Source organism: Sander lucioperca, chromosome 3, assembly GCF_008315115.2.
Source record: "Sander lucioperca isolate FBNREF2018 chromosome 3, SLUC_FBN_1.2, whole genome shotgun sequence".
In the NCBI taxonomy this organism is placed as follows: Eukaryota; Metazoa; Chordata; class Actinopteri; order Perciformes; family Percidae; genus Sander; species Sander lucioperca.
Window position 1 is genome coordinate 19977397 of NC_050175.1, and position 27172 is coordinate 20004568.

A 27172-nucleotide genomic window follows, 5' to 3' on the forward strand; every position below is an offset into this window, starting at 1 on the left:
CTAAATACAAAGCTGTGTTCACCAGGCAATGAAGCATTAAAAGTGGTGCATTTTCATAATGTTCAGCCTAATTTCCTGGTCTAAACTTTTGCAGGGAAGATGCGCTGCGAGCATACAGTTTGTCATCAACCCTCTTACCTTCGTCAGTGTAATCAGACTCAGACCACAAACAGCAGGAATAGTTAGGAAAAGTGTGGCTTTAATGTAAACACAACATTCGATTGGCTCAGCACAAACATTCCACATGAGAGCAACCAATAAACTACCAAATAGGATGGGGTGCAGCACAAAAACATTCACAGTAAAAAAAAAATCTGGTATAATCATAATATATATACAGTACGGTGCTTTTAAGGTGAAAATGGAGATAGGATATGGGGACTGATATGTGATAGATAAGAGTATACAGGGATGGGAAGATGAATTTCTGGGTGCACAGGTGAAAATGGAGAGCTGTACTTTCTCCGTGAAAAGAGAAACGTGACAGACGGGGGGATAATGGTTCCCTGTTTACCGATCAGTGGAAAAGAGGGTCGGAAAAACCCACAACTCCCCAGACAGGCTGCCTCAAATGATCTTGTTCTCGTGCAGTCTTCTACTTCTACACAGATTCACATTGAAGGGTAAAGCACCACACAGAGAACAAGATGTCATTAGAGGGATGCTTTCTAGCCTCTGAACTGTAGACAGGTGTCAGTGTACCCCAGTTTTTCATGTCAGGAAATAAATATGTGGCACAGGATTTCAGGAGGTAGGAGGAGTCATGTAGGGCATGAGGCTTAAATAAATAAATCATTCGATAATAATATGTTACTTAAATAATATTTGATAGTATGAACATGAACTATGATTTCTGATCCTAATCTGTCCTCAGATGGTTGGCACCGATATGATGTTTGTTTTTGTTTTTTTAGATATCATTGGCTGATAGGCATTTCCTCCCGCTACAGGAGGCCAATGGAAATGGGCAGCCACTCTGAACAGAAGAATCCTCTCATTATGTTTTAAAGTAAAAGAGAAAATAGAGAGTGGGAATGACCTGCAGGCTACTCAGTCATGTGTGGGTCTGAAGGAGAGAAGAGCTTTGTCCCTTCTGAAAGTTAAAATAGCCTCCTTTCCAACCATGAGCCTCAGCCACGAGTACAGCACCTCCCCAACATCATCATCATCATCAACTCCACCTTCATACACACAGCAGCTCTTCAAACGGAGCACAACAGGCTATATTCAGTATAGATATAAATGCCTCGAGACTTACATATAAAACCACATAAAAATGTCACGTAAAGAATGGGACTATAGTCCGCGCTGTGGTTAAAAATGACATTGCACACGCCTCGCGTTGTATTTCTTTTGTAAAACGAGGCTCCAGCTGAATACAACCCTGGTGCTGCCCCTTCTGACCTTCCCAGTTGTTGACACAGTCATCAACTAAACATTAAACATTCAGCTCAAAAACACATTTTTATAAGACAAAACGGGGTTGTATACTGAAATCAAAACGAGAGAAAGGGAACAAATCATGGCAATAATTCAGTGTGGTGTCGGACGGCAGCTCTTTGGGTCCATTTGGACGTGTAGAATTACATATTTATGTGTTTAAGTATCATCAAAATTATCATTATTAACACCTCATACTCTCCATGACAACCTCTGTGCTTGGCCAGGCCTCAGTATAAGCCACACCCTCTAAGGTTGTTTGCAATAATGATGTCAGTGACGGCATCAAACACTACCTGGATGTTTCCTGTGTCTGTGGCACAGGTCAGGTGACAGTAGATCTCCTTATTGGGAGAGCGGCTCTTACTCTCAAACTGAACCTGAATATATGCAGTAGCATCGTCGTAAGTATTAGCACCTGGAGAACAAAGGAGGAAACAGAGAGAGAGAAACGCAGTAAGCATGAAGCACCAACATTCATCATTTTGCTCGTGAAGCAGCTCTCTACAAAAATGAAACTCACCTGTGTATTCTGGAAAACAGATCGTCAGCGGTGACTTCTTGATCTTTTCACCAAACAGATCCTTCTTGTTGAGGAAGAGGATGATAGAGGTGTCGATGAAGAACTTGTTGTTACAGATGGAGTCAAAGAGCATAAGGGACTCATGCATGCGGTTCTGCAGGAAGAATAAATATGTGGTTGGTGTTGGTGTGAGGAGAGGGCCTGGAGTAGAATAATTGTTCACTTTGTCAACAACAGCTAATTGCTTCATGTGTAACTGATAAACACCAAAGTGACTGTGTATGGAAAACAACTGGGATTTTATACATTCATCTTTCAAAGGTTTTTTCATTAATATAAATGAAAAACAGAACAAATAAACATTTAAAATATTATTAAACCCTAACCCTAAGCACCTGGCTGACCAAAGAAGAAATAGGTAAACAAATCATCAATTTAAAAATGGTTAAATTAATAAATTAATTATTTTACAGTTTATTAAAAGTAGTAGTGATAGATAGTTCCACTGTCTGTACTGAAAGAGGGCCCCTCTTCTGTTGCTTTTAATGGGGTTTCTCCCCATTTAAAATCAAGGGTCTAAAGATAGTTTGTTGTACAGATTGTGAAGCCTTCTGAGACAAATTATAACATATTAGTGATACGAGTTGGGATGTCATTCCCTGTGTTAGAAAAATACCAAAATGTTAAATGTTAACCTGTTACGCTCCCCTCTCCATCCCATAGTAGCAGAGAGAGTATGGTTGAATATGTTAGTCTAGTCTGCTCATTGATTCTTTATCGGACTGAGGTTTGTGCAAGTTAGAATCTATGGCCCCGACCATGGCCCTGAAATATTAGTAGCCTAACTGTATATTGAAAAATCCATGGTGCTGTCCGTGGTGCTGAAGTAGCAGATTTGAAATTGGATTTTTTTTCCTCTTGAGTCCCGCCCTTTGGTCAGTTTCGTCTTGGATCTAAATATTCTACATTCTAAATATAATACTTACTTACTTAGTACTCCCTGTTAAAAAAAAATGACAAATCGCATACTGGACATATGAATAAGAATGTATGTTCTATAGCTATGTTTGACTTGACTTGAATAAAGACACAAAAAATGCACTGGCGTTGTAAATCTGTAACTATTGACCTTTAAGATTCTTTTTTTTTTTGTGGCATTTTGCTTTTAATATATAGGTAACAGTAACGAGCAAATGGGAAATAGAAAGGGAAAGAGACAAAGGTCCAAATTAAGGATATCAATGCATCAAAGGTCCCCGTCCAGAATCCAACTGGTGATGTTGCAGTTATATCATATATCATATATGTCCAACCAGGACGCCTTTTACATCAGTCAAAGTCCCACCGTGATTTGTGCATCAGAGGGATTCAGACTGAATTAACCGAGACGCACTTACAGTTGTTTCATCTTCATGGAGCACCTGGTCGTATCCACTCAGAGCAACACAGAAGATAATGGCAGTCACATCTTCAAAGCAGTGGATCCACTTCTTCCTCTCTGATCTCTGACCCCCCACGTCAAACAGCCTGGAAAAAGTGCAAGAAGTCAATTCAGACCCAGAGCTGTCATCCCTGAACCTAATCTTACACAAAATGCCAACAACAAAGGCCAAGTTGTTGTGAGCTACATGTACGCTACCTGAAATGGAGGTTTTTGAAGGTGAAGTGGGTTTCGACGATACCAGTAGTCTTCACTCTGGTTCTCAGGATATCTTGCTCTGTGGGCTGGTAGTCTGCTGCCCCGATCCGGTCTAGACTGTCCAGGTAGCTGATAACGACAAAGATCAAGAAGAATGTGGAATAGAGAATGGGTGGCTATTTTTGCAAATATGGGTTCTTATAGTCTATATCTGTATTTACTATTGAGCAGAGTCGTTGAGTTGGTATTCCCGGGCACGGCTGAAGCACTCCTGAGTCCCAGCATCGGTCCATACACGCTTCATAGCAGTAAGAAGCTCTGCAGAGTATGGCTCTGTGTCCTCCATACGACTGACCACATCGCACACCAGCTTAGCATCCGCCTAGATGGATACATTTCATAAGATCAGGGAAAGAGGAACAAAATGATACTGTGGATTTATTTTTAATCACCTGTTGTACAGGTATTGTGGTTTAAGATTTCTGATTTCTTTAAATGACAGTTCCAGTTTGACTAGCAACAAGTCCATGTGAGGGACATCAACTAGATGCTTTAACCCAAGCAGATAGTGGGATTTATCACACTAAACAATCTTCTGATTATTCTCAAGCCATGATTTGGCAGTATAAGATTTCAACCCTTAAACATAAATAAAATCTCAGTTTCTCAGCAGTCTGTAGGTGAACATTTCAGCTGGAGGGTAACTGTGAGACTAACTTTTCTATCCTTGTCTCCAAATTCGATGCCCAGTGAGTCCATGGCTCGGAGGATGGCCGCCAAGCTCTGGATGGTGTTGCTGTAGACCACGGGCTTATACTGCTTCACATCATCCCCAGAAAAGCCATCTTCATGGATAATCCTGCAGTTGCACACAGATATTAACACAAAGACACAGGCATGGACTAAAGAGAATAAGTCACACATATCCATATGTTCCTGCAGTCCTGAATAATATAAGATAAGAGGTCCAGATGTTCTGGCAGAGGTTTTTCTTTGTTTGTGTGTGTGTGTGTGTGTGTGTGTGTGTGTGTGTGTGTGTGTGTGTGTGTGTGTGTGTGTGTGTGTGTGTGTGTGTGTGTGTGTGCCAGATGATTCTTGGCATTAAACACAATTATAGTCCTCTCTCCCTTCATCCTTCCATCGCTATCTAAAATGCATCTTTAAGTGTGTCACTGTATAATGGGATGGGAATTGATCACAGTCTCAGTGTGTGATCTGTAATTGGATAGTAATGTGATATTTAAGCCATTCATAATTTATTAGTGGAATCAGTCAGAGCACCAATCAATCACACCACACAGAACTGTACTGTTACATTTAGTATGACACAGTGCACTGCAAACCTTCAATTAGCCATCAGCACACCCTCACCCTGACTGAATCTATAAAATATAGGAGTCTTCACTTCCTGACACATTTAAACTTCAGCAGCTTCTCTTTACCTCCTTTGTGATCATTGATGTTTGATAAGGAAAATAAATAAGGGATGATGGTTTTTATCAAAATTCATTTCACCAGAGCTCATTATGAAAAGAGGTTTTATAGCAGTGGCCACCTCCACTAACATCCTAAAAATTAACAGTTTTATGAAATACAACAGTAACCTTTAGGGGAAAGGAGCAAAGCTGAAGTTTCACACAGCAAAGGCTGTAAAATAATTTAGGGCTGCAACTAACGGTTCATTTTTATTAGCAATTAATGTGCTGATTAATCGCTTTGTCTATGAAATATGAGAAAATAGTGAAAAATGCACATTTTATTTTTCCACAGCTCAAGGCTACGTCTTCAAATGTCTTATTTTGTCTGACCAACAGTCCCAAAGAGATTCAATTTACTATCATGTAAGACAAAGAAAAGCATCAAATCCTCACATTTAAGAAGCAGGAACCAGAGAATGTTTGGGAAACAAAACTATTTAACAAAAATGACTAAAGCAATTCGATCATGAAAATAGTTGCAGCTTATTTAACTATTCAATTCAACTAATTGTTTCAGGTCTAAAATAATTGTGACTATTGTTTAGGTGAGAGATGTGTCAGCGTCTTGGTGCTTGGGGGAAACACTCAAAGAGGTGTTTTTATTTTATATTTTGTGCATTCAGTGTATGCAAAATGCAAAACAAGCCAAAAACAGAAGTTTAAATTAATATATAGTTAAAGCAGCAACTATCAAACATATTCCTTAGCGATTAAATTGCTGATTATTTTCTCATTATATCAATACTTGTTTGGTTCCTATTCCTATTTTATCTGCTTTTATATATTTAACTGTTTTAACGGCTCTTTAATGTTTAATTTCTTATACTGCACTGTAACTTTTATTCTCGTATTTTATCTGTTTTTATGTAAAGCACTTTGAATTGCCCTGTTGCTGAAATGTGCTATACAAAAAAAGCTGCCTTGCCTGCCTTGCCTTTGGTCTATAAAGAATTTAGAAAAGTAGTAAAAAAAAACGTTCAAAAAGTTTTTTTACAAAACTCAAAGGGAAATCTTCAAATCTGTCATTTTGTCAAACCAACAGTCCAAAACTCAAAGATATTCAAGTTAATATCGTAGAGAAGTTAGAAAACCAGTAAATATTCACATTTAATAAAGTCAGAAGCAGGAAATTGTTGCGATTAGGAGGTTATCAAAATAGTTGCAGATTAATTCTTAATTTCATGGACTAATCATTTCAGCTCTATATATAGTATGCACAATTGAGGAGAACTGATCACAAGCGTTTTTACAAAAAAGTGTAAAAAATAGACACCACTGACATTTCTGCAGTACTACATCACCCTCAATGAAGTAGTATAATTCAAACCCCAAATCTACTTTATATATGCATCTTTCCAGCTATGGGATTCAATTATTATAAGTTACATTTTCTGACCATTTTAAGGTTTTTAAAATTGTCAAAATTTCTTGCAACCTTTCAGACTCTCTCTCTCTCTCTCTCTCTCTCTCTCACACACACACAAACACACACACACACACACACACACACACACACACACACACAGCAATCTCATTGCAATTATAAAACCACCACATCCATGCCTGAATTACACAATATGAAAACCTTTATTCTGACCAGCACATCATGTGTTGATGATGAGTGGACATATCACAGGAGAACATGCTAAACTTCGCCTCCAATACCTAAACTTTATGACCCAGACTGTGTAGTAAAACCCATCCATCTGCTGCTTATTTTCGGGGATAATAAACCCTGGAAAGTATCTGTAAACACTATTTGGGCCCAGTGTCTTGTGTTCATGGTACAGCAGTGAGTTATGGACAACTAGAAATCACTGGGAGGATAATGAGGTGATGGGAAGAGGAGGAAGCAGGGCATGGAAGGAAGAAAGGCGAGGGAGGGAGGGTGCAGTCAGTGCACTGCAGGCCGGGATGCGGTGAGCAGGACTGAGGCAGAGAGAAACACTGCTACCCACAAACACTGGGAAAGATATTTCACATGAAGAAAAAAAATATACAATGGGCCGTGCTTTTTCCGCACTGAAACATCTAGAAACCTAACTAAGAGGTTTAGAGAAAACAACAACAGTGATTTAAAAAATCAAAGAGTGATTTAGCTTAGACAGGGGGAGGTTTAGATGCGGTTTTAGAAGCCATATTTCTGCGTAAATCCGCTTTATAGGCAAAGTACTCCCGGCGATATCGGGCACTTAAAGCCATTAAGATTAAAAGCAGAGGTATTCACTAATGGAGCTGTAGTGACCTCAATGTAATACACACACACACACACACACACACACACACACACACACACGTACGCACGCGCGCTCGCACGCGCACGCGCACGGAGGAACAACAACCACATATCCCTAGTCGCATACTCCCTGTAGTCAGTAAAACCCTCGTTAACCACATTTCAGCACCCTGGCAATGAACAGCACCCTGGGACGCACCGGGGCGGCCTCCGCAGCCGTCTGTCTGCAGGAGGTGCTCGAGTCACCGGCACTCCTCCGGGGCTACGGCCTCTCGAAACATGGCGGCTCAACCTGCCTTAGCACAGATATGGGAGGCGCAATCTCGGGCCTTTTACTCTGGCTGAGTCGGAGCGGGTTAAGATAAGCAAAAAAAGAGACACTTACTTCATCTGTTTGACGATGGTGCTTTTACCGGACTCTCCGCCGCCTGTAAAGAACGGAGGGCAGAGTGAGAGCCGGCAATGAAATCAGTACCACGGAGAGCACCTCCGCCCCATGCAGTGCCACCACAACCAAACCGAGCCGTGCCGCGCCGAGGCGCAGCAGCCCCGCGGCCGAAGAGGCTCTTCTCTTACCGAGCAGAAGCAGTTTGACGTCCTTGGCGGCGACCACTCCGTCTTCCTTCAGGTTTTTCTCGATGGCCTTGCTCCGGTCCAGAGCAGCGCGCTCCTCGGCGCTCAGTGTACATCCCATGTCTCCAAGCGAATGAGCAATCCCGTCGTCTCTCCGGTCCGCCCTGTCCCTCACCGACTCTCAATCAGTGCGTTGTCTCTCGCTCGAGCTCTCCTCCTGCGCTGTCTGCTACAGCATTAGGCCCGGATTGAGGGCAAAACAGAGCCGGGATCCCGAAACGGTCTTCTCTCCGTGACTCTGTTAGTGCCTCTCTATCTCCGTCTCCTCTCTCAGAGGGGGTTGGGGGGTGGGGTCGTTGTGCTCGAGCCTGCGGGGTTGGGGTTGTTGTTAGGTGGGGAGTGGAGGGGGCTCTCTCTCTCTCTCTCTCTCTCTACAGGGCGGCGCTGATGATGATGACAGCGAGCGATTTCATCGTATCTTTTCACGAAGGCAGGCAGGAGGCGCGCGAGAGGAAGAGGAGGGAAGCAAGGCTGGCTGCGCGAGACTCACCTACGGGACAATCTCGCTTACGTCAGAGCAGCCGAGCTTTAATCACGTTCTATGAAAGATTATTCAAATGAAAGGGTCGTTTAAATACCAAATGTTGCCCTCTTGTTTTGGTATTATTGGAAATTGTGCTGTTGTTGAAATTAAAACGCCCCAAACCCGATATTCTCCTGTTCTACAAGGATCGCACTGACGTTTAAAAACATAAGCAGGCCTAAAACACGGGCGTGTTGGTGTTCAAGAACACAAGACAAACTGTTATTTGTTTTGTTTTTTTTAAATTAGCCTACATAACAATTATATTCGGAAACATTGTAGTTGGATAATCAATTGTGGAAGAGTAGCTTTACATTAAAGTAAAACGCAGTGGATGGGGATTCAGATCCTGGACTAGCCAACAACCACACTCTAAAATAATAATTAAAAAAAAGAATAGTCATATTTCTTTTTTCTATGGATTTAAGTAATCACCCTTCATTATGATCATGTTGTTTCAAAGCCACCTTTTCTCTACTCCTCCATGTCATAAATATTACTGAGGACATAAGTTTCCTGGTTACAGCAGACATACACCAGATGTGTGTTTATCATAACTTATAAACTGTGTATGTTGGGGTTGTGACCATATAGCAATAATAAGTGTTTGTGTGTGTGATAAGAGCTTCTAATCCACACATCACATCTGGATGGATGGTCAAGTGGAGTAAAAGGGGGGAGGGGGGTTGGGCTTTTTACAGTGGACCCTGAATGGAAACCAGCAGAGAAGCTCAACCTGAAGAGACTCCAAATAAATTTCCTTTTTTGACAGCCGAGCTGTGATAAAACACACACACACACACACACACACACACACACACACACACACACACACACACACACACACACACACACACACACACACACACCAGGTGCAACCTCTACCTCTCTGAAGCTCAGTAATCAGCACAGTTTAATCATATGAGCGTGCGTGCGTGCGTGTGTGAGTGACATGAGTGATGGTAGGGAGGGAGGATTAAACACTAAATTATACCTGAGGGAATTTTGTCAAAATAATGTTTTCAGTTTTAATTACACTAATGCATCAAACACAAACATAAAAGACTTTTTTGTTTTTTACAACCATTTAATTTGTTTGCACCCATTTTGTAGAAAAAAAAAAAACAATAACCTTCAGTTGTGGAAGGCTTCATCTGTAAATTGACTTATAAAGCACAAACGAAAGAGGTTTAAACAGTGCATTAAACTCAATACAGTATATCTTTTAAACAGTGATGACAGATCATTTCCTCTAAATGAAAACAACAAAACTAAAAAGCAAATCAAGATATGAATCAATTCTTAGCATGTGTTCACATGACCTGTCTGAAACACGTGTCTCTCTCACACACACACACACACACACACACACACACACACACACACACACACACACACACACACACACAGGAATGATTTTGAATGACAGTGTCAGTCAATCAATAAACATACTGTAAAAGCAGGCAGGACAGAGTCAACTGCTCCTCAGTTTTCACGATGCGTACACACGAAACAAAAGCACACAGAGTTACTCTCGTGGCTGTATGTCCAGAATATTTTCAGCCAGGCCGGTGAGTTTGCAGTCCTCCAGTGCTTTGACCAGCCGGCTCAGCTTGGCCGCTCTGCCCTCCGCCTGGATGAAGCGGCTGAGCAGCTGATAGGCTTGCTCATACAGGCCTTCTCTCTCATACTCGTAGGCCAGGTTGTCTATGGCCGGACCCTTCAAAGCCCGGCAGCCCTTCCCCAAGGCCCTCCCTACATGCTTCCACTGACGGCCCACTCCGTTAGAAAAGCTCTGAACATCTGTCGCCGTCAGCATTCGGTCCTCTGATGGGCCAGATGTAAAGGATGGAGGAAAAGACATTAATGTAGACTGAACTTAACTGTGATTACATAAACTTTGGTTAATAAGAATAATTGTGTGTAGACAGTAAATATTTCCAAGAATAACTTACAGACTTGCACCTTAACCTTATAGGATCAACACGATTTGTATATACATTAATCATACTTTTGGGTATCTTTCTTTGAGCCATTACCACACCATTGATTACTGAACATTAAACTGTTGAAGGGTGATTCACATCCCATGTGTAAAACACAACAAACTTCCAGTAGCTTTAAAAGATGGGGGGAATTCAGATTGGAAGAATTGAATCTGCTTTTTTATTACACCCTACATAAAAAAATAAACAATTGGTTAAACAGCAGCAATGCTGAAGACAGTGTTGGCAGATGAATGCCAGTCACTCACAAAAAATGGCCAGTTATGACAATACAAACATTCTGGGACAGGGTTTTTCAGATTTTTGAGAAGATTTTATGCTACAAGATTCCCAGGGACCCCCGGAGTGTGTACCTGGGACTGATACCCGGGGACATAATTCAAAAGAAGGACAACTATCTATTCAAAATCTAAAATTCAAAATAATTGCATGAAAAAAGGCCATCACAAGGCGCTGGTTGAAATGTGACCCTCCGAGACCGAGAACATATTACATACATGTTATATATACATGTTGTAGAGGAAATATAATCCATGGAAAAACTGACTTATTATCTAAGGACTACAGTAGGGACCCATGAACAACGCTAGGGAAAGTGGACCGCATGCAGGTTGATGTTTGTGACAGTGACACCCCCCCTAATAGCACCGGGACATTTAATTCACAACACCCCAATTCTAACACATTGATCGCTCATAAACTGTCTGCACCACCTTTGTCACTTTCAAAATCTGTAAATACTCATACTCGGAAACTCAGTGTGTATGCACACTTTGAGTCTCACACACATACTCAATACAATCTATTCTAAGGCGAATTATATCACTGGTACAGGCGATGTGATGTAAAACCTATTCCCCTCTAAAATATGTTATTTTGATGAAATCAGTTTTCATTATTCAGAGTCAACTTGAAACGAGGTCAGCTCAGGCTGTTGAAGGCCTTGGAGGAGGCACTGAGGGAACAGGAGTCCCTGATGCCCAGACACAGTAGTGTGTCTGAGGAAGCTGAATCTACATTTACATGAACTCAAATCAAATCTTTAATTAACTAAATAAGAAAATTAAAATTAACTTTCAAGACACTGTAGTGCCTCATCAGTTAATGTTAATTTAACAGTTCAAAATGAGGTCGACAAATTCAAATCAATGCAATTCAAATACATTATCTGCTGGCACTAATCTCTTCCCAACGACGATCAATTTATGAAAGGTTGGATTAGAGAGTCAGCTGACAAACAGCACTGAATTCATACGCTGTCAGTGTTGGATGTTGTGAAAAAAATAACATGAACTTGTTGGCTTCTCGCATTGAAATCTTCTTGACTGCAGACCAACAAACCTCAGTGAGGAGGCTTCCAACAAGGACACGGACACACCAACATTAAATAGGTTTCAAAACAATACAACCTACAGACTGTACGACCACGGCTCCCGGTGCGTTTTAGAATCGATTTTAAGATTTTAATGTTTGTTTTCAAGGCCTTAAATGGTCTTCAAATCAACTGGTTTTACAAGTCCGAAGGTCAAGGTATAAACAGTGGGGTGATCGGGCTTTCGCAGTTGCTGCCCCGAGACTCTGGAACAAGTTACCCCCTGATATTCACACTACTACAGATGTAGCTCTCTTTAGATCCAAACTCAAAACTTATTTATTTAGAATGGCTTTTAATACTTCTCCTGTTTCTAAGTAACCTTTTCTGATTTGACTGTTTTCTATGTTTTTATTCTTTTTATTGTATGTTATGCTGTTTTATTCATGGTTCTTGATGTAAAGCACTTTGGATACCTGCTGGTTGCTGTAAAGTGCTATATAAATAAATGTTGATTGATTAATTGATCGATCGATCGATCGATCGATTGATTGATTGATTGGTTGATTGGTGCAGCAATGACACAATCGTAAAAAATCAATATGGATTATTTATTACAAGCAAGTTTCTTATCTCAACTTCCCTTTAACACGTTGTTGGATTAACTAAAAAAAATGGTTGCCTGGAAGATAGGAAATACATTTATCTTTAAAATAATGGTGTGCTTTGAAAACTGACTGAAAGTAATGTAGTGTGCACACAATTTGTAGTAAAGTCCTAAAACACAAAAAAACAAAAAAACTGTAGGGTCATTTAAAGTTGACAGCAAGGTTTCTCCACCATATGTCACTGAACCGTGTGCTTCTGGTGAATCTAATAATAAAAAGGCACCAAGCACCAAAAAATGAAAAAAAATATATCTTTATCTGATATAAATGCATTTTTAATCTCTATTGTGACCTCTTTTGGCCAAAGGTCTGGCACTAAGTCTGTAAAGGACACACTACACAAGACTCAAAAGTAGAAATGGTCGTCTCGACTCACCAAAGACTTTATTCTGAAATTTGAAGCAGTTGCTGGGGACGGGAGACTCTTCCTGTGGGACAGGGGTCGACTGTGGGGCTGGGCGGAGGGCCTGAGTCTGCAGCTGCTGCTCCAGATGATCAATCTCCTCATCGCGCAGGCGCTCCGGCTGACACAAAATGACAAAGGTCACTTAATAAAATGAATGAGAACATTTAGGTGAACAATTACTTTCTGATGTGCGAGTGTACATCATGCCACCCACAGGACTCACGTTTGTATGGTTTTGCTGCTCTTTCCTTCTCTAAGCTTTATTAATCTGGCCTGTCATCATAGACTCACACTGAATATGTCTATACTACATATTAATTGTATATAGTATTTACTATATACTACTATGTTTTTGAAGTTAATATACAGGAAATCTTTAAAAAAATAAACATTTTATACCAACAGACATGTGGGGTCAGATGTCAATTAAACTTCACAAAGAGAAAGCAAAGTGTTTTTTCCAAAGATGTTCTTTTTCCATTTGATGCTGTTATTCAAGATCCTCCTGGAGCTTGTGGAGTTTTAATTAATTTAGTTAAACTTAAATTTTTGCCACTATGAGCTGTAGTATATAACCTTTGGTTCCCAAACTCATGGAGGCTATTAAGGGGAAATGTTAAATTGTGCAGCGATAACAACTCCTAAATTGACTTATTTAATATTGGGAAAAAGTTAACTGCAACTGTTCCCGGTCATGAAAATAAGGTAGGCACGATACATCGCTCGCTAGTGATTGGTTAGGCCAAAACTAAATCACATGAAGAAATCGGCTGACACAAACACAATGTCAGGCTGAATGAATGACGTGAAATTAAATGGAAATTTAGTCTGATTAAATTAAAGTCTCGGCTAAATATCGACTACTTAAAATTTTGAAATACTGGAGCTAAATCGCCAAAGAACAGACAAACAGAAACATCCAGTATACCTGTGACAGGTGGATGTGCTGCAGGCAAAGCTCCAGCTTGTCCAGATAGAGATCCAGGATGTGAGTGCTGGCCTTGAGCTGAGTTTCCACTGTGAACTCTTGGGGGAGTGCAAGAAGCCGGCATGCGTGTTGCGAGAGGGACTGACGCACCGCTCCAGAGCTGTAGCTCTCAAGGAACTGCTGACATGCTGCCACATCCTCAAACTTCACCTCCACCCCCAGAAAGGGATCAGCGTCATGGACCTTAAGTATCTCATAACCACCCAGACCTCCTGCAGAATCTGACAATGGAAAATTCTGATTCATTTATGTGACATCCCAGAAAATACAGATTTGTTGTGATAAGTGGGTCTTTTATCTTAATTAGTATACTAGGTATGCCTAACAGATCCTTACTAGAGCACTCACCTGTAAGTGTCAGCTTGATGACTTTAAAAACGATGAACTTTCCCTGTTCTCGGTCTTTGTAGAGAGAGAGCAGGTTCACACCAGGACAGAGCGACTGCAGAAACATAACCGCACATCCTGTCCATGGCCCACCATCCACGGTCTTGTCTGCCATCCTCTGAACACAATTTGAGACACAGCACATTTTTCTTCATTCAATGGTGAGCTGACAACATCAAAGGATCCTCCGTCTGATGTGCAGAAGAAGATAACACAAGTCTACAAATACACTAAACATGTAGAGCGAAGAGTAAAAGCCAAAGAGCGTGTGCTGAGTTGCTGTAAAATATCCTGGAGAAAGAATCATTATCGCCACTTTATTTTGGGTGCGTTCCACTTCATAACATCTTACATTACAACACTAACTGGGGCTAAAGCTGTTTACTTATGTTGTGTGTCCACAGCTCTCTCCAACATCTGTGTTAACTGTATGAAGAATTATGTAAACCTGAAGAAGAAAGAGAGCCCTTCACTTCAAACAGGTTTAAAGTAAAGACCCTGAGAAGTTTACAAGTCAAGTTATCAAATAGCCTGCTGTGATATTGGGCGTTGTAAAGGTCAAGAAGTTACCATCTTCCAGATCAGCAGAATCAGAGAAATCAGGATGCTTTCCATCCCTGTGAAATGCCTAGATTATCCTCCATTTTCTCCAGGGATGTCTCCATTCAAAAGTCAGATTACAATAAATATGTAAAGTTGTCTCTTTTTTTTTATTTCCGTTTAATGTGTATCCAGCACTCAGTGAACAGAATGTATTTTTCTCTGTGTATATTTGCAACATCTGTATGACTGTTGCTTAGTCCATTTACAATTCTTCAATAAAATGGGATAAATCAATCAATAGAATTTACTTTAATAGAAAATAAGTGACTGCTTGTTTTGTTCATTTTAAGGATTTCTGAGAACGGCTACTATTACCTAATACTACAACCATTTCATATGATAATATCATAAGACCCGAATAAAACTAAAACCCACAAAGGTCAACACTACCAAAGGATTAGGGAGGTAGCAAATCACAATATTTATGATTACATTCAATATTTTACTGTTGTGTCGTGACAATTTAATAACAAAACTAAGTAGTCACCTTTAATAGCAGTTTACCAAACAACCGTTGAACAAGCAGAACATAAACTTGAATAGGAGCGCTTATCTCAGTTTTACTGCCCAGAGTCAGGCTGTGCGGGACTCCCCCGATGATTTTACCAGTAGTATTTAAATATTAGTATTTTTTAAGCACTTTTGTTAACTGGGGTTTCATTTGCTCAAGCAGAATAGACAGTTTTGTTCATCAAATTGTCAAAAATGGCACATGAATAGATTTTTCTTTGCCTTTACTGTACGCAGACACCGGAGATCAGGGTTTTTCCTGCATAGAGTAATTTTTGGCGCCCCCCAAAGAGGTTTTAGCCAGCCCCAAAGGAGAATCACCAGCGCCAAAATGATAAGAATTGAGAGAAAAAATAGCAATTCAAATACTTAATATGCGATTTAACTGCAGTTGATCTTTGAGTGGAGTTTTGAATTAATAAGGTAGATTGGTTTCTATGGGGCATACAATATGTTAGAGCGTAATTGTTTAAGTAATTTTCAAGCAAAGTTGCCAAAGATTCACTGGTTCAGCTTCATGTATGTGAGGATTTGTTGTTTTCTACGATTGTAAATTGTTTATCTTTGGTCATCTATTTCATCACTGTTGGCTTTGTTATATTGTGGTAGGCATTTATCACTGTTTTCTGACATGTTACACTAAATGATGAAATGAAACCCATGTGGTGACAAAAAGAGTTGATACTGTCTCAGTTACACAACCATTTCTCTGAACTGTCCATCAGATTCTGAACTTGAGATGCGATGAAATGTTCAATATACTTTTCCTTTCATCGGCCGATGATACCATTCCCAATCAACACGAAGAGGGAAACAAATCATACAACCTATCTAAATATAACTGCCTGTGACAGCAAGGAATTTGTTTCCTCCTGGAGTTAAACCCACTTCTGTCCTAGTGGTCCCTGGTTGTTGTGGCCTCACTCCACTTTACCCTTTTTTACCCCAGCTTCCTTTTGAAACCCTCATTACATAAAACACGTTTAATCTCAGTCCTCCCCTCCCCCAGTCCAGTCCCTAACTCCTGTATTCTGAATGAACCACTGGAGCCCGTTAGCTCACAGTTGGTGTTGTCTCCATGCACAGGATGCAGAGCTCTCTGCGTGGAAAGAGCATCCTCTGAGCTGGATTATATGCATGTCCTCATGTTTCACTAATACATGCTTGTAGTATGCTTGGCTACTGGGTCTACAGGAATCTCCACAACTTAGCCAGTATGTAATTATGTGCTATCCTATCTACCGGTACTCTGGAAGTCTACTGTGAGATTTTTTTCCAACAGCTGTATGAGGATTAAGTGATCATCAGCAGCTTAAAATAAATCATTTAGCTTTTGCTGCCAAAAGGCCACCTCTAGTATTCCCTGGAGAGCTTGTCTGACATTTAGGTGAAATAAATATTGAATTATCACAAAGATGTGCTTCCACAGACTAGTAATTTTACCTTTTTGTGATGATGTGAGATGATGCTTGTTTCTGTCTGTTTTGTGTTGTTGTCTATAGGGCTTTATAGCTCCATATGTAAACTTAAGGGACCTGTGGGACTGTTATCTGGTATTATCTTTTGGTGAATCAATCAAATGCCCTTCACCAGACTGAATGTTCAAATTGCTTGTTTTGTCTGACGACCGGTCTGAAACCCCAAAACAATCCATTTACAATGATATGAAACCGATAAATGCAAAAGATTCTCACATTTGAAAAGCAAATTTGCCATTTTGATTGATAAATTACTTAAATTATCAATATATCATCATATTATCATTAGTTTTTTGTCAATCAACAAATCAACTAATAGAAAACATTGACGTGAAATTGACTTTCAGCACTAATAAATTGTTTACACAGACCTAGCCTCGCATTGCCAGACCTTCCTCCACAGCGCTGCAGAGGAGGGTCTGGCTAGTCCACACATTATTCCGGGATAGGAGAAAAACGTGCTCTGGTTTATTGGCATTTCTTTGAACCAATCACAACCGTCTTGGGCGCTAAGTGCCGGTGCAGGTATGGTGTCAAATGGCCTCGGGAAGAAACTTGTTTTGGTGGAACATGTGCATCTAGGGAGGCAAGCTCTGGAATTAAAATGGCTGTGGAGTGTGAGGGAAATGAGGGACATCCAGCGTTATGTTATATTGTTATATTGTCCATGCACAGTTTTTGTGAGACAAAACCAACTCTGTAATCATATGAATGTCCTGGGTTGTCCTGTAATGTGAACACTTGCAAGTCATAAACATAGGAATCAGGTTAAAGTTGGATAAAGCTATTCTGGGAATTACAGGATGTCACCACACTCTATGTACTATTATGATAGAGGGGTAAGTTTGTTGTACCCTGAAGCTACAGGAGAGTGATGTCCACAGTTCTGAGAAGAGGTCTAATCAGGTAGAAAAAGTCTAAACATCTGTGTAGGTGGACCATGGGTGGGTAGGGGCTTTAAGTATAGCCTATAACATGTTTCAAATCTGCCTTAAAACAATACTCACAGGGTATATATACACAGATAGAATTATTGGTCGGAGTAATCATTCCCTCTGTCCATGCTGTCCACAAAGAGATGCGTTCTTTAAAGCAATTCTAAGCATTACAGTGTGATTTGACCAACCGGACAGAACCGTCCGTTTTGTGAATCGACAGACAAGGTAAGTGACAACAATGAATTACAACAAGGAACCTATATTACTTAGAAATGTGATCAGGGCGCTGAAATAATTAGCCAATTATTCATTTAACAACAAAATGATAAACAAAAAAGCAAAGTGGATAACATTTGGGGGCTCCAGCTTGTGAGGGATGAGGGACAAACCCTGCATTCTTTGCAATAAATAATTCAAACGTTCACGTGAAGCTAATACGAGGCTCCAGCAGTCTGTTTGACAAATCAAGTATGCGTTTTCCACAGTACCGTTACAGTATTTTTTGTTTGACATTCCCTTACAGGTAACGGACCGTGAGTTTCGGTTAGAGCTATAAGTCCGTGAAGTTAGCTAGTTACCTGCTGCCACAGGTGTGAATGTTTTTATCAAGAATTGTACAGCAGCAGTAACGTTACAGTTTGATTCAACCAACCTGAGACATAAACCGTCTGTTTTTTATAATGGCAAACGTTTTGTTAAAACGCTAAAGACATGAATGGAGCTCGGTGGGTTATTGTGAGAGCTCAGTTCATGTTGGTAAACCTCACGTACAGTGGACTCAACTGCCGTAAAACTTCGGCCACGGTGCGACCAAACTGCTAAAAGTGTGAAAGACACAGGACCAGGCAGACATGTTTTCTAACTCATCGTCTTTAGATTTACTGTACAATAACTCTTTGTTAAAGTCGGTACAAACTTACCTTAAAACTTTGATATATTGTTCGGCAACGCTTCCTTCTACGGGATCACACCCACTGACACGGTAATAACTTCCTGGCCTCCCATTGGCTGAGCAGGAATCAAAGAACTCTCTGATTGGTGGAAATCAACATGACGCCTGGGGAGAAAAATCATGACAGGCAGGAAGTGTTTTTTTTAATGGCGGAATATATCTCGCATATCTTTAACTTGAACATTTCCCTGTTAATATTCCTTTCGACTGAAATTTGTAATCATTAATTTAAGGAGTAAACTGATGAGAGTTAAAATAACTAGTTTAATAGGAAATCAAGGAAGTGTCTGAAGGCGACTTCAACTTTGGTCAAGTGACTTAATCAGTGGTAGCTACTGTAAATGATGGCACACTATGCTGCCAATTTAAACGGCTAGATCGATTCTCTCTAGCCTATCCAATGTTAAGCCTTGTGTTTCTGTAACGTATTACTTGTTACTGTGGCCGTATTTGCTGATTTATTATTGGTTAACAGCTGTAAACATCTGCTAAAAGATCCCTTAACAATGCAAAGTAACCTACTAAGAAGCCTACTAATTTTAGCCACTGGTGCCGAAATGAGCAAAGTTAATCAGCAACTTACAAGCAAATAAAGTTCCAGCTTGTCATGTGTGAGGACGGTTCGTTTTTCCTCCTGTTTTATATCATTATAAACTAAATATCTTTGAGTTTTTGACTGTTGGTCAGATAGACAAGCACTTGGAAGACAAACATTTTTACTTCTTCATATAATCGAGTAAGGGATTAATCGATGAGGGAAATGATTAGATACAGCCCTAGTTGCTACACTTCAGTGTATGTTCATGGACACAACTGGAGACAATTTCCTTCTCAAACTTTATAGAATTACAAATAAATACAATTGCCATGTAAGAGGTTTTGCCCAAATGTGTAGTTTTAATGCTGTTCAAAGATGTATGATGGGAAAACATATTTTTAATGGAAAAATTGGTAATAAAAAGATCCATAAAACATTTTTTTACCAAATCTGGCTGAAATGAAAATTAAGTTTGTGTTTGATTATGATACTGGTTTCACCATTATGTCAAAAGCATCATTCTGTCATGTAAAAATAATTTTCCAGCTCATCCCCAATGATATTACAATTAAAAAGGACCCATAGTTACTTTAGTGAACCAATTTCTTTTTAGTACTGACCAAGGTAATAGCCGATAAACTGTAATGTTTAATGATTTAGTTTAAGACAAGAGCTGGGACCGAGCTGTCTCATCCCATCTACGCTCACTTATCTTCTCACACACTTGGTTGAAGTCAACTGCAATAACAACAGCAGTGCCAAGTCAACCACAATCTTCAATATGTAATTTTCATGAAATGAAGATGCACTAAAAGTAGCTAGCAGACTTTTAGGGGACTGATAATTTGTAAATGGGTATGCCTGAAAAATATCTATTAAAACTTAACTAAATTAAACTTTTTCTGTTAAGTTTTCCAGTAACTGGTGCTGGTCCAGTAATCAAAAGCTTGGCGGTTCAATCCCCAGCTCATTCTGTCAAATAGACACATCAAATAGTTCTTGAGCAAAACAATGAATCCCAAATAGCTCCCAAGGAGCAGGGCAGCATCTGTGAATAAACAGATGTTGCCTTAAGAAAAAAAAACCTTAAGAAGAGGAAAGAAAGATGTCAACCCACAAGATAAAACATATATATATATATATATATTTATTCATAGTACACAAAAGAGAAGTCATAAAATGCTCCGTAGGTAGAACTGTTAGCAGAACCAGAGGAGCTTTTGTGGTTGACATGTTTGACAAATTTGAGGGTTTCTTTGTCTCTGTAGACAAGGGCGAGGGAATTATCCTCTGGATACACTGTCAGGAGCTGTGATGAGGAGGAAACCAAAGCAATGATAAAGTATTGCCCATACATGTACAATTACACTTCATACTGTAATCAACACTCACCTCCTCATCCTCTTCATTAGCAACATAACACGTGAAGCCCCCAAACTCGGACTGCCAGTCTACGAAAGAAAGTTTTGTAAAGGTCACAGCATTGACTGATTTGTCCTTCCTGTATGTGTGCATGTGTGTGGACTCACCCGCACCGCAAAAAGGTAAAACAAGGTCCAGAGCGTACTCTGCCCGCGCTGCTTCTGCATCATGCAACAGAGTGTAGCTGCCATGAGACCATCGACGCAGTTCACCACAACACACAGGTGTGCTTGGCTCTAAAGCAAACAAAGGTCAAAAAACACACATAAACAGCTGTAAAGACTCATAGCTGAAGAAACCCACTCACACTGACACACACACCTTTCTCTCTGCTCGTATTTGCTGATGATGGTGATTCGGTCGAAGACCCCATGGCCTTTCCGTCGAGTACGTCCTCTCTCTCCTCGTCTTTATTGTCATCGTCATCATCAGCAGGACACAGGTAGTGCAATCGAAGGCCGGTGAAGTTGGAGAGAAGCAGGAAGAAAGCCTCTGAACGAAGCAGCTCCCAACATGCACTCACACACTGAGGCAGGGTATCCAGAGAGGCTGCTTCATAGCATCTAAATGGACACAAATACAGCACCTGTAATCACAGTCTTAGAATATGCTCTTAAATGATCTATGAAACATGTCCTACCTCTTATTAGGCGGACCTCTCCTCGTCCACTGAATCTGAGTAAGTCGCAGTGCTTCCCTCACCTCCCTGAACTTCTCCTCCTGAGGACAGACATATTCAGCTGAAAGAAACAAGGGGACACATACGAGGCAGAAGAAAACGAGTAAGAAGTTACCTTGAGAAAATCTTTGAGCTGAATTTCAGAGCTGTCCTCAAACTCCTCCTGAATCTGCTCTTGGTAGGAGATGTCCAGGTACACTGGATTGACCCACTCCAGCAGCAATGTTTCCTGTCATGAACACAAAAAAACAATGTCAGTAGTCTGTCCATTAAAGGAAAAGTTTTGACATTTTGGGAAATACACTCATTTACTTTCTTGCTGAGAAGATTGATACCACCGTCTGTCTTTTAAATATGAAGTTGGAGCTGAGTGTATTTCCTAAAACTATTTCTATAAATATAGTGTGCACGTTTGACCAAACTCACATCTCTCGGTAAGTGTGGGCTCCGTGGGACGGGGGGCTCTATGTGGCGAGGAGGACGCTCCAAAGACGGCCCGTGAAACCAGCCGCTCAGAGACAGACGACATTTGTCCTGTGTCAAAACCTCTGACACCTGGACAAAAAACAACACGTTATCGATCTACAATCGATGTGCAATCACAGCTGCTTCTTTGGTGAAACAGTGATGAAAAACAGGCAGGACCGGTTATTCTTACTTGGTGAAAGGAGACTGGAGAAACTTCAAAGAGGACGAGCGTGTTCAAAGAGGGTATGAGCGACTTCACTATACTCTGCGGTTGGAAATTACCTGATGACAAAGATGGAAATTATACACTTATACACTTCTGTTATCTGAAAGCACAGAAATACACACAAAGTGAGGCACTCACTGTCTGTTGTGTAAAGATCGAGGGTTCCCCCGTCGCTGCTCTGCCATGGAGGCACGAGATACAGGATGAAAGCAATGCGCCTCCCCTCCAATTCATCATCATGACACAAAAGAACATCTAATAAGGAAGAGAGAATATTACATGCAGAAAAAAAGGAACATTCACATCAACTCGTCAGAAATCTGATCAAACAGCCTAAAAGTAAAACAGCCTTTCCTGCATGATTTTAAAAACAAGCTCACCTGTGTATTCATATTTTGCACAAGAAATATCCACTGTGGGCTCCAGTTCAACCCCCAACACTTCCCCGAGCCAGGAGCGGAAACGCCCAAACAGTGCTGCCCTGAAAACAGTGACACAGGGAAATACATATACAGTATACATTTACATTTTATGGTGCAATCCTGTTTTGTACTGACAATGTGGCTGAACCTTTAACCTTGTATTTAATGAGATATTTTGAAAGCCTCACCACATAGACAGATTGTTCAACTGCTCAATCCTACCGTGACATTTTGTTGTGACATAAATAATAGATGATCACAAGAGGAGGCCGTTATTGTGTATTTAATTATGGTATTTATTCCTCAGGGCTGTATTTCCTTAGTAGGTGTAGCAATATATATAATAACAAATATGTATTTAGAAGAAATAACATGTTGCAGTCTCTCACTGTAAACACAGCTTGTCATAATTGTAATGAAACTGCACATTATTTCAAAATAAAAGGAAAGGATTGCTTATTATTTTTTTGCTACCTGGTATTATTTGAGTATCAGAGGTGTTGTCTTGGATTCAGACTTGACAACCAGCTCATATCCATCTTGATTTATACACTGAGATCTTATTTTTTCTTAGACTTGGTTTAAACACTGAACCTCTTGGCAGGTTTGGTGGCTTCTACTGCTCCATAATTCTATAAAAATATCTTTGTTTCTAGTCATTTTTTGAAAGCCCCAACATTTACACAGCTGTAATAACATATAGTGCGCTACCTTTGTGTTCACTGCAAAGTTCAGCACTGGAACCACCAGACTGAATAACAAACAGTCCTTCTGCTTAACAAGGATCCCCTGTGAGCAACTGCAGCTGAGCCCATTTTCCATTGTGTTCACTTGTACACCATGCCACTTGTTAATGTTAACAGAATCAACAGCACTAAATGAAGGAAATGTACTCATTAGTAGGCAGATGTGATCTCTGGCTCCACCTGGTGGAGCTGATAAATAACCCCCAACATGCCTCACTACCACTGGGCCTGACTTAAATAATTTATGATGACAAATACATAATTTGCCCTGTTGATTTTTAGATATGAAAAGGGCTGTCTGACGGCAAGGTAAAGCAATGAAAATATTCAAAAATAAATATTTTTAGGTGACTAAAATACGTTTTGCTGTGCGGGCCCCAGTCACAGCAGGACATTGCTTCACCACACTGGGGGCGTGCCAACCGCCATCTACTGGGTAATACACTGACTATGGATAGGTACCTCAAACAACCCTACTTAAAAAGATCCAAACTATCTCTTTAATTGGCCATTCATTGTTGGTTTGGTGGTTTAATACCGTCTCTACTCTCTTAACCAAGACAAAAGACGCCAACTTGCTCCCGATGAGTGTGTAAAATTGTGTGTAAAAGTTTGATTGATTGATTGATTGATTGACTGAGTCAATGTGATGTCTGTCAGAACAGACGACCTGTAGTAAAAACTGCATCAAAACAAGTTTGTTAGCTTTTGATTCCACCTGACAGAATGAGCTACCTCTCTTCAAAGCACTTTTATTCCACTTGTAGCTCATGCGGAGACCAACCATTATGATCATAATTTACTCAGACTCAAAAAGCTACAAAAAAACTCATACCAACATATATATCAGCATACACAGTACACAACACAAGAATACAAATTATTTTTTACCTCAGTCCTGCGATATGTGGCTCTGTTCTCTTCCTCAAGTCATCTGACTGTGTGGGAACAACAACAACAACAACTTGAAGATAATAAGACAACAACCTAACAAGACTAAATCAGTGAGGTCAGTTCGATAGACACCTGTTTAAATTTGTACAGATCGTTTGACTTCTCGTGGAAGTTGAGCTCCAGCAGTTCTCTCTGGAGGTTCTCCACGAAGGTCTCGCTGCCGAGGAAGTTCTTGATGATGCAGTGAGGGAAAGGGTGGCAGTCCAACTCCAGATCCCCTGCACATAAACAACAAAAGATAATGTGTCTAGCTGAGATGTTGACAAGTAACTCACTTCTGCTTCTGCAAAGGCTCTACTACACAAACAGTGTCTCAGGGCAGCTACAGCCTCAAAACATAAACATAACCAGACTAATGAGAAACTGAATCTTAACAACAAAAGTGAAATATTATTTGGACCTGGTAAACAGACTTTATAGCAGTGGATTTCACTGGAGTGACACACAAAAGTTACATACATATTTATTTAAGTGGGGCAGGTAAATTTAAATAAAGTAAAATGGGAAAAACAATTATGCTAAACTCCAGTCTTTAGACATATTATTAGAAGGTTGGATTGGGCAATATGACAAATGTGTCTACCATCAGAGATGTTGCCATTAATAGCCTACCGTATACCATTAATACCTCTGGGAGGTATCAGATAAATGCTGCAAATCAATGAGCATCAATGATTTTTTTATGAAACAGAAATTCTTCCTGTCTGGTTATCTTATCCATAAACAATATTTAATATTTTTTTTCTGAAAATCCCTACATCATAATATATATCATGATATAGAATTGCATTTACTGTAAAAGGGTGTTATCCATATCACCCCTATTAGAAGGAAAATATAATCAAATTTAAACAAAAAAAAGAAGGATAAAATACCAAAACAGTAAAGAGACCGATCAACTGTCACTACAAAAAGTTACTGGTTAGTATCTGTGGCGGTCCAAGGTGGACATGGTTGTGTCCCGTTTGTCAAGCTGCATAAAGTTGTTCTAAAAGGCTAAACTTAAAAATAAAAAAAATAAAAAAACGAAAACAAAATAAAATAAAACCTGGTCAAGTAATGACCAGCTGGGGACGTTTCAGTAGTTTAATCAGCCGGGTTTCTTTGTGCATTACTGGGCCATCTGTCTCACCTATATTTGCTTTGCTGTTATATTTATATATTGCATGAATAGGTCCTGAGCATGTGTGTGTGTGTGTGTGTGTGTGTTTTTCAGGCCTGTGTGTAGTGATTTCTAACAAACAGAGTGTAAATTGTAATTTCCCCACTGGTGATCAATAAACAGTATAAATTATGACAATTAATTATATTTGTGATTTAGCAACGTTACAATGTGTCAAAGAGCAACACGCGCAGACAAACACTGTGGCACCGGTTCATTCAGGTAACTATCTGAGGCGGTAACGTTACGTTACTTTAGAAAAGTCGTTTTATTTTTCTGCTTCACTAACCCTGTCTGCAGGGACTCCTTTGGCTCCACGCCTCCCTCACAGTCTTCTTCACCTGCTCGTCTTCCACAACTGAACAAAGTTCAGCTGTTTCTTCACAAGTCGTCTTCTTCTTCTTCTTCTTCTTGTCTGTTTTCACACTCTCATCCGGTTGTCGTTTGGACGCCATTATAGCCTATAATATATGTCTTTTAACGATTCGGTGTGTGAAACCAGTTAAACACGCAGGTTATGAACAGTTTTGATAACATCCACACGTAGCAGTACACTACTGACGCATTGGTGTGAAATGGCCCGTGCGTCGCGGGAAAATGACGTTATGGAACGTGGGTCCATTTCTGCCCTGAGCAAGACTGTCAGGCAGCATTGGCAGACTGAACAGAAGTATACTTTGTTAAATGTTTATCATAATTTAAAAAAAATAATACGTTTTAGCTTTAAGAGGGATGAGGCATTAAATATAAATATTGTTGATTTCCCAGGCAAAAACTATCAAATATATAATTTCTCCTTATCTTTGACACCTACAATATGTTTAGGAAAATGTTTTTTCCAATACAGATGTAGTGAGACCACAGATATTCTATTCTTTTAGTGTAATATTTTGTTACACCTGGTTTACTTCTAATATTGATATGTTTGCATCTTTTACAACAGAAAATGTTAGATTTGGATTGCTTTTTGGAGAATACTGGTTCTCATGAAAAATGATTACTATATTTTTGTCATGTTTAAATGTGAGACTATTCTTGAGTGGAATCTAGCTTGGTAGCATTTAAAAATGAAATGCAGACTTTCCTAAAATATATACAATATATGATATACTTCAGAGATTGCCACTATAACCACTGCATTGTTGAACCTTTAACTTTTTATGGTTTCTTGTGTTCAGTTCAGTGTCAGTTATTTCACCTTGCTGCAAGACAACCAAACCACTCCTGTCTATATACTGTCTGTATACTGTATAATACTGTACTGTGCATAATCACAGTCCCACAATCAAAGCCTGCAGCATTGCAGATTCACAAAGTTCAAAACAAAACAAATTTATAAACAGACAAGAACAATGTTCTATTAGGCATGATTACGATTATTTGTTTTCATTTGATTTGACTCTTACATTACATACAGTAAAACAATGCTGCCCAGTGTGTGCTAGGATGACCCTTAACAGGATAAGTGGTTTAGAGAATGGATAGATGGATATTATATAATGCAGGCTACATTCAAAAGTGTGCAAAAAAAAAAAGAAAATTCTATCAACCTAAATATGAAATGAAAATTAATTGTGTTGTGGTAATGGAGTGAGTGAATAAGTAATGCGTGAAATATGCACACTGCCACTATCATTTTTCCAATGTGAATGTACTCAAACTATCTTAGAATCATTACTTAGTACCTGGTTGTACCACAGCACATATCTAACTTTAACCCTAGAAATGAACAAATGATTTAAGCTTATTGGGGCGGTACTGCCTAAAAAGGTCAACTTTAGGGCAAAGTCGGTCAAGTTACACAGTGAAAGAGACCAATTTTCTGTACCACACTC

At 39.8% G+C, this 27172-nt stretch overlaps 3 protein-coding genes across 4 annotated transcripts; all 3 read right to left on the minus strand.

Annotated features, from left to right (window-relative positions):
* Window positions 1-179: 179 nt before the first annotated feature.
* On the minus strand, window positions 180-8323 carry gnao1b (guanine nucleotide binding protein (G protein), alpha activating activity polypeptide O, b). Its single transcript, XM_031314335.2, has 8 exons — window positions 7893-8323; window positions 7702-7744; window positions 4320-4461; window positions 3824-3984; window positions 3603-3731; window positions 3361-3490; window positions 1964-2117; window positions 180-1858 (listed from the first exon to the last, which is right to left on the minus strand). The coding sequence occupies exons 1-8, from the start codon at window positions 8008-8010 to the stop codon at window positions 1671-1673; spliced, it is 1065 nt and encodes a 354-aa protein (XP_031170195.1). The 5' UTR covers window positions 8011-8323; the 3' UTR covers window positions 180-1670.
* Window positions 8324-9525: 1202 nt separating this feature from the next.
* tradd (tnfrsf1a-associated via death domain) lies at window positions 9526-18781 on the minus strand. The gene is made up of 5 exons (XM_031314338.2): window positions 18689-18781; window positions 14201-14355; window positions 13793-14073; window positions 12835-12982; window positions 9526-10299 (listed from the first exon to the last, which is right to left on the minus strand). The coding sequence occupies exons 2-5, from the start codon at window positions 14352-14354 to the stop codon at window positions 10001-10003; spliced, it is 882 nt and encodes a 293-aa protein (XP_031170198.1). The 5' UTR covers window position 14355; window positions 18689-18781; the 3' UTR covers window positions 9526-10000.
* Window positions 18782-20385: 1604 nt separating this feature from the next.
* Window positions 20386-25922, minus strand: ogfod1 (2-oxoglutarate and iron-dependent oxygenase domain containing 1). 2 transcript variants are annotated; one of them, XM_031314336.2, is made up of 13 exons: window positions 25627-25922; window positions 24248-24393; window positions 24113-24159; window positions 22434-22534; window positions 22192-22308; window positions 22018-22109; window positions 21786-21914; window positions 21475-21588; window positions 21321-21400; window positions 21002-21243; window positions 20788-20916; window positions 20651-20709; window positions 20386-20567 (listed from the first exon to the last, which is right to left on the minus strand). In XM_031314336.2, the coding sequence occupies exons 1-13, from the start codon at window positions 25790-25792 to the stop codon at window positions 20406-20408; spliced, it is 1584 nt and encodes a 527-aa protein (XP_031170196.1). In that variant the 5' UTR covers window positions 25793-25922; the 3' UTR covers window positions 20386-20405. The 2 variants fall into 2 exon arrangements, with proteins under 2 accessions (XP_031170196.1, XP_031170197.1); XM_031314337.2 differs by having other exon boundaries at window positions 20389-20567; window positions 20794-20916.
* Window positions 25923-27172: the final 1250 nt, after the last annotated feature.

Coding starts and splice junctions, on each gene's coding strand:
- tradd (XM_031314338.2), bottom strand. CDS start 14,354: ATGGCAGACAAGACCGTGGATGGTGGGCCATGGACAGGATGTGCGGTT. Junction 14,074..14,200: donor CATCAAGCTGACACTTACAG/GTGAGTGCTCTA, acceptor TTCCATTGTCAG/ATTCTGCAGGAGGTCTGGGT. Junction 12,983..13,792: donor AGCACATCCACCTGTCACAG/GTATACTGGATG, acceptor ATTTTGTGTCAG/CCGGAGCGCCTGCGCGATGA.
- gnao1b (XM_031314335.2), bottom strand. CDS start 8,010: ATGGGATGTACACTGAGCGCCGAGGAGCGCGCTGCTCTGGACCGGAGC. Junction 7,745..7,892: donor CGTCAAACTGCTTCTGCTCG/GTAAGAGAAGAG, acceptor CGTTCTTTACAG/GCGGCGGAGAGTCCGGTAAA. Junction 1,859..1,963: donor CTGTTTTCCAGAATACACAG/GTGAGTTTCATT, acceptor TTTGTTCTCCAG/GTGCTAATACTTACGACGAT.
- ogfod1 (XM_031314336.2), bottom strand. CDS start 25,792: ATGGCGTCCAAACGACAACCGGATGAGAGTGTGAAAACAGACAAGAAG. Junction 24,394..25,626: donor AAGGAGTCCCTGCAGACAGG/GTTAGTGAAGCA, acceptor GTTTATGTGCAG/GGGATCTGGAGTTGGACTGC. Junction 21,401..21,474: donor AGCTCAAAGATTTTCTCAAG/GTAACTTCTTAC, acceptor GTCTGTCCTCAG/GAGGAGAAGTTCAGGGAGGT.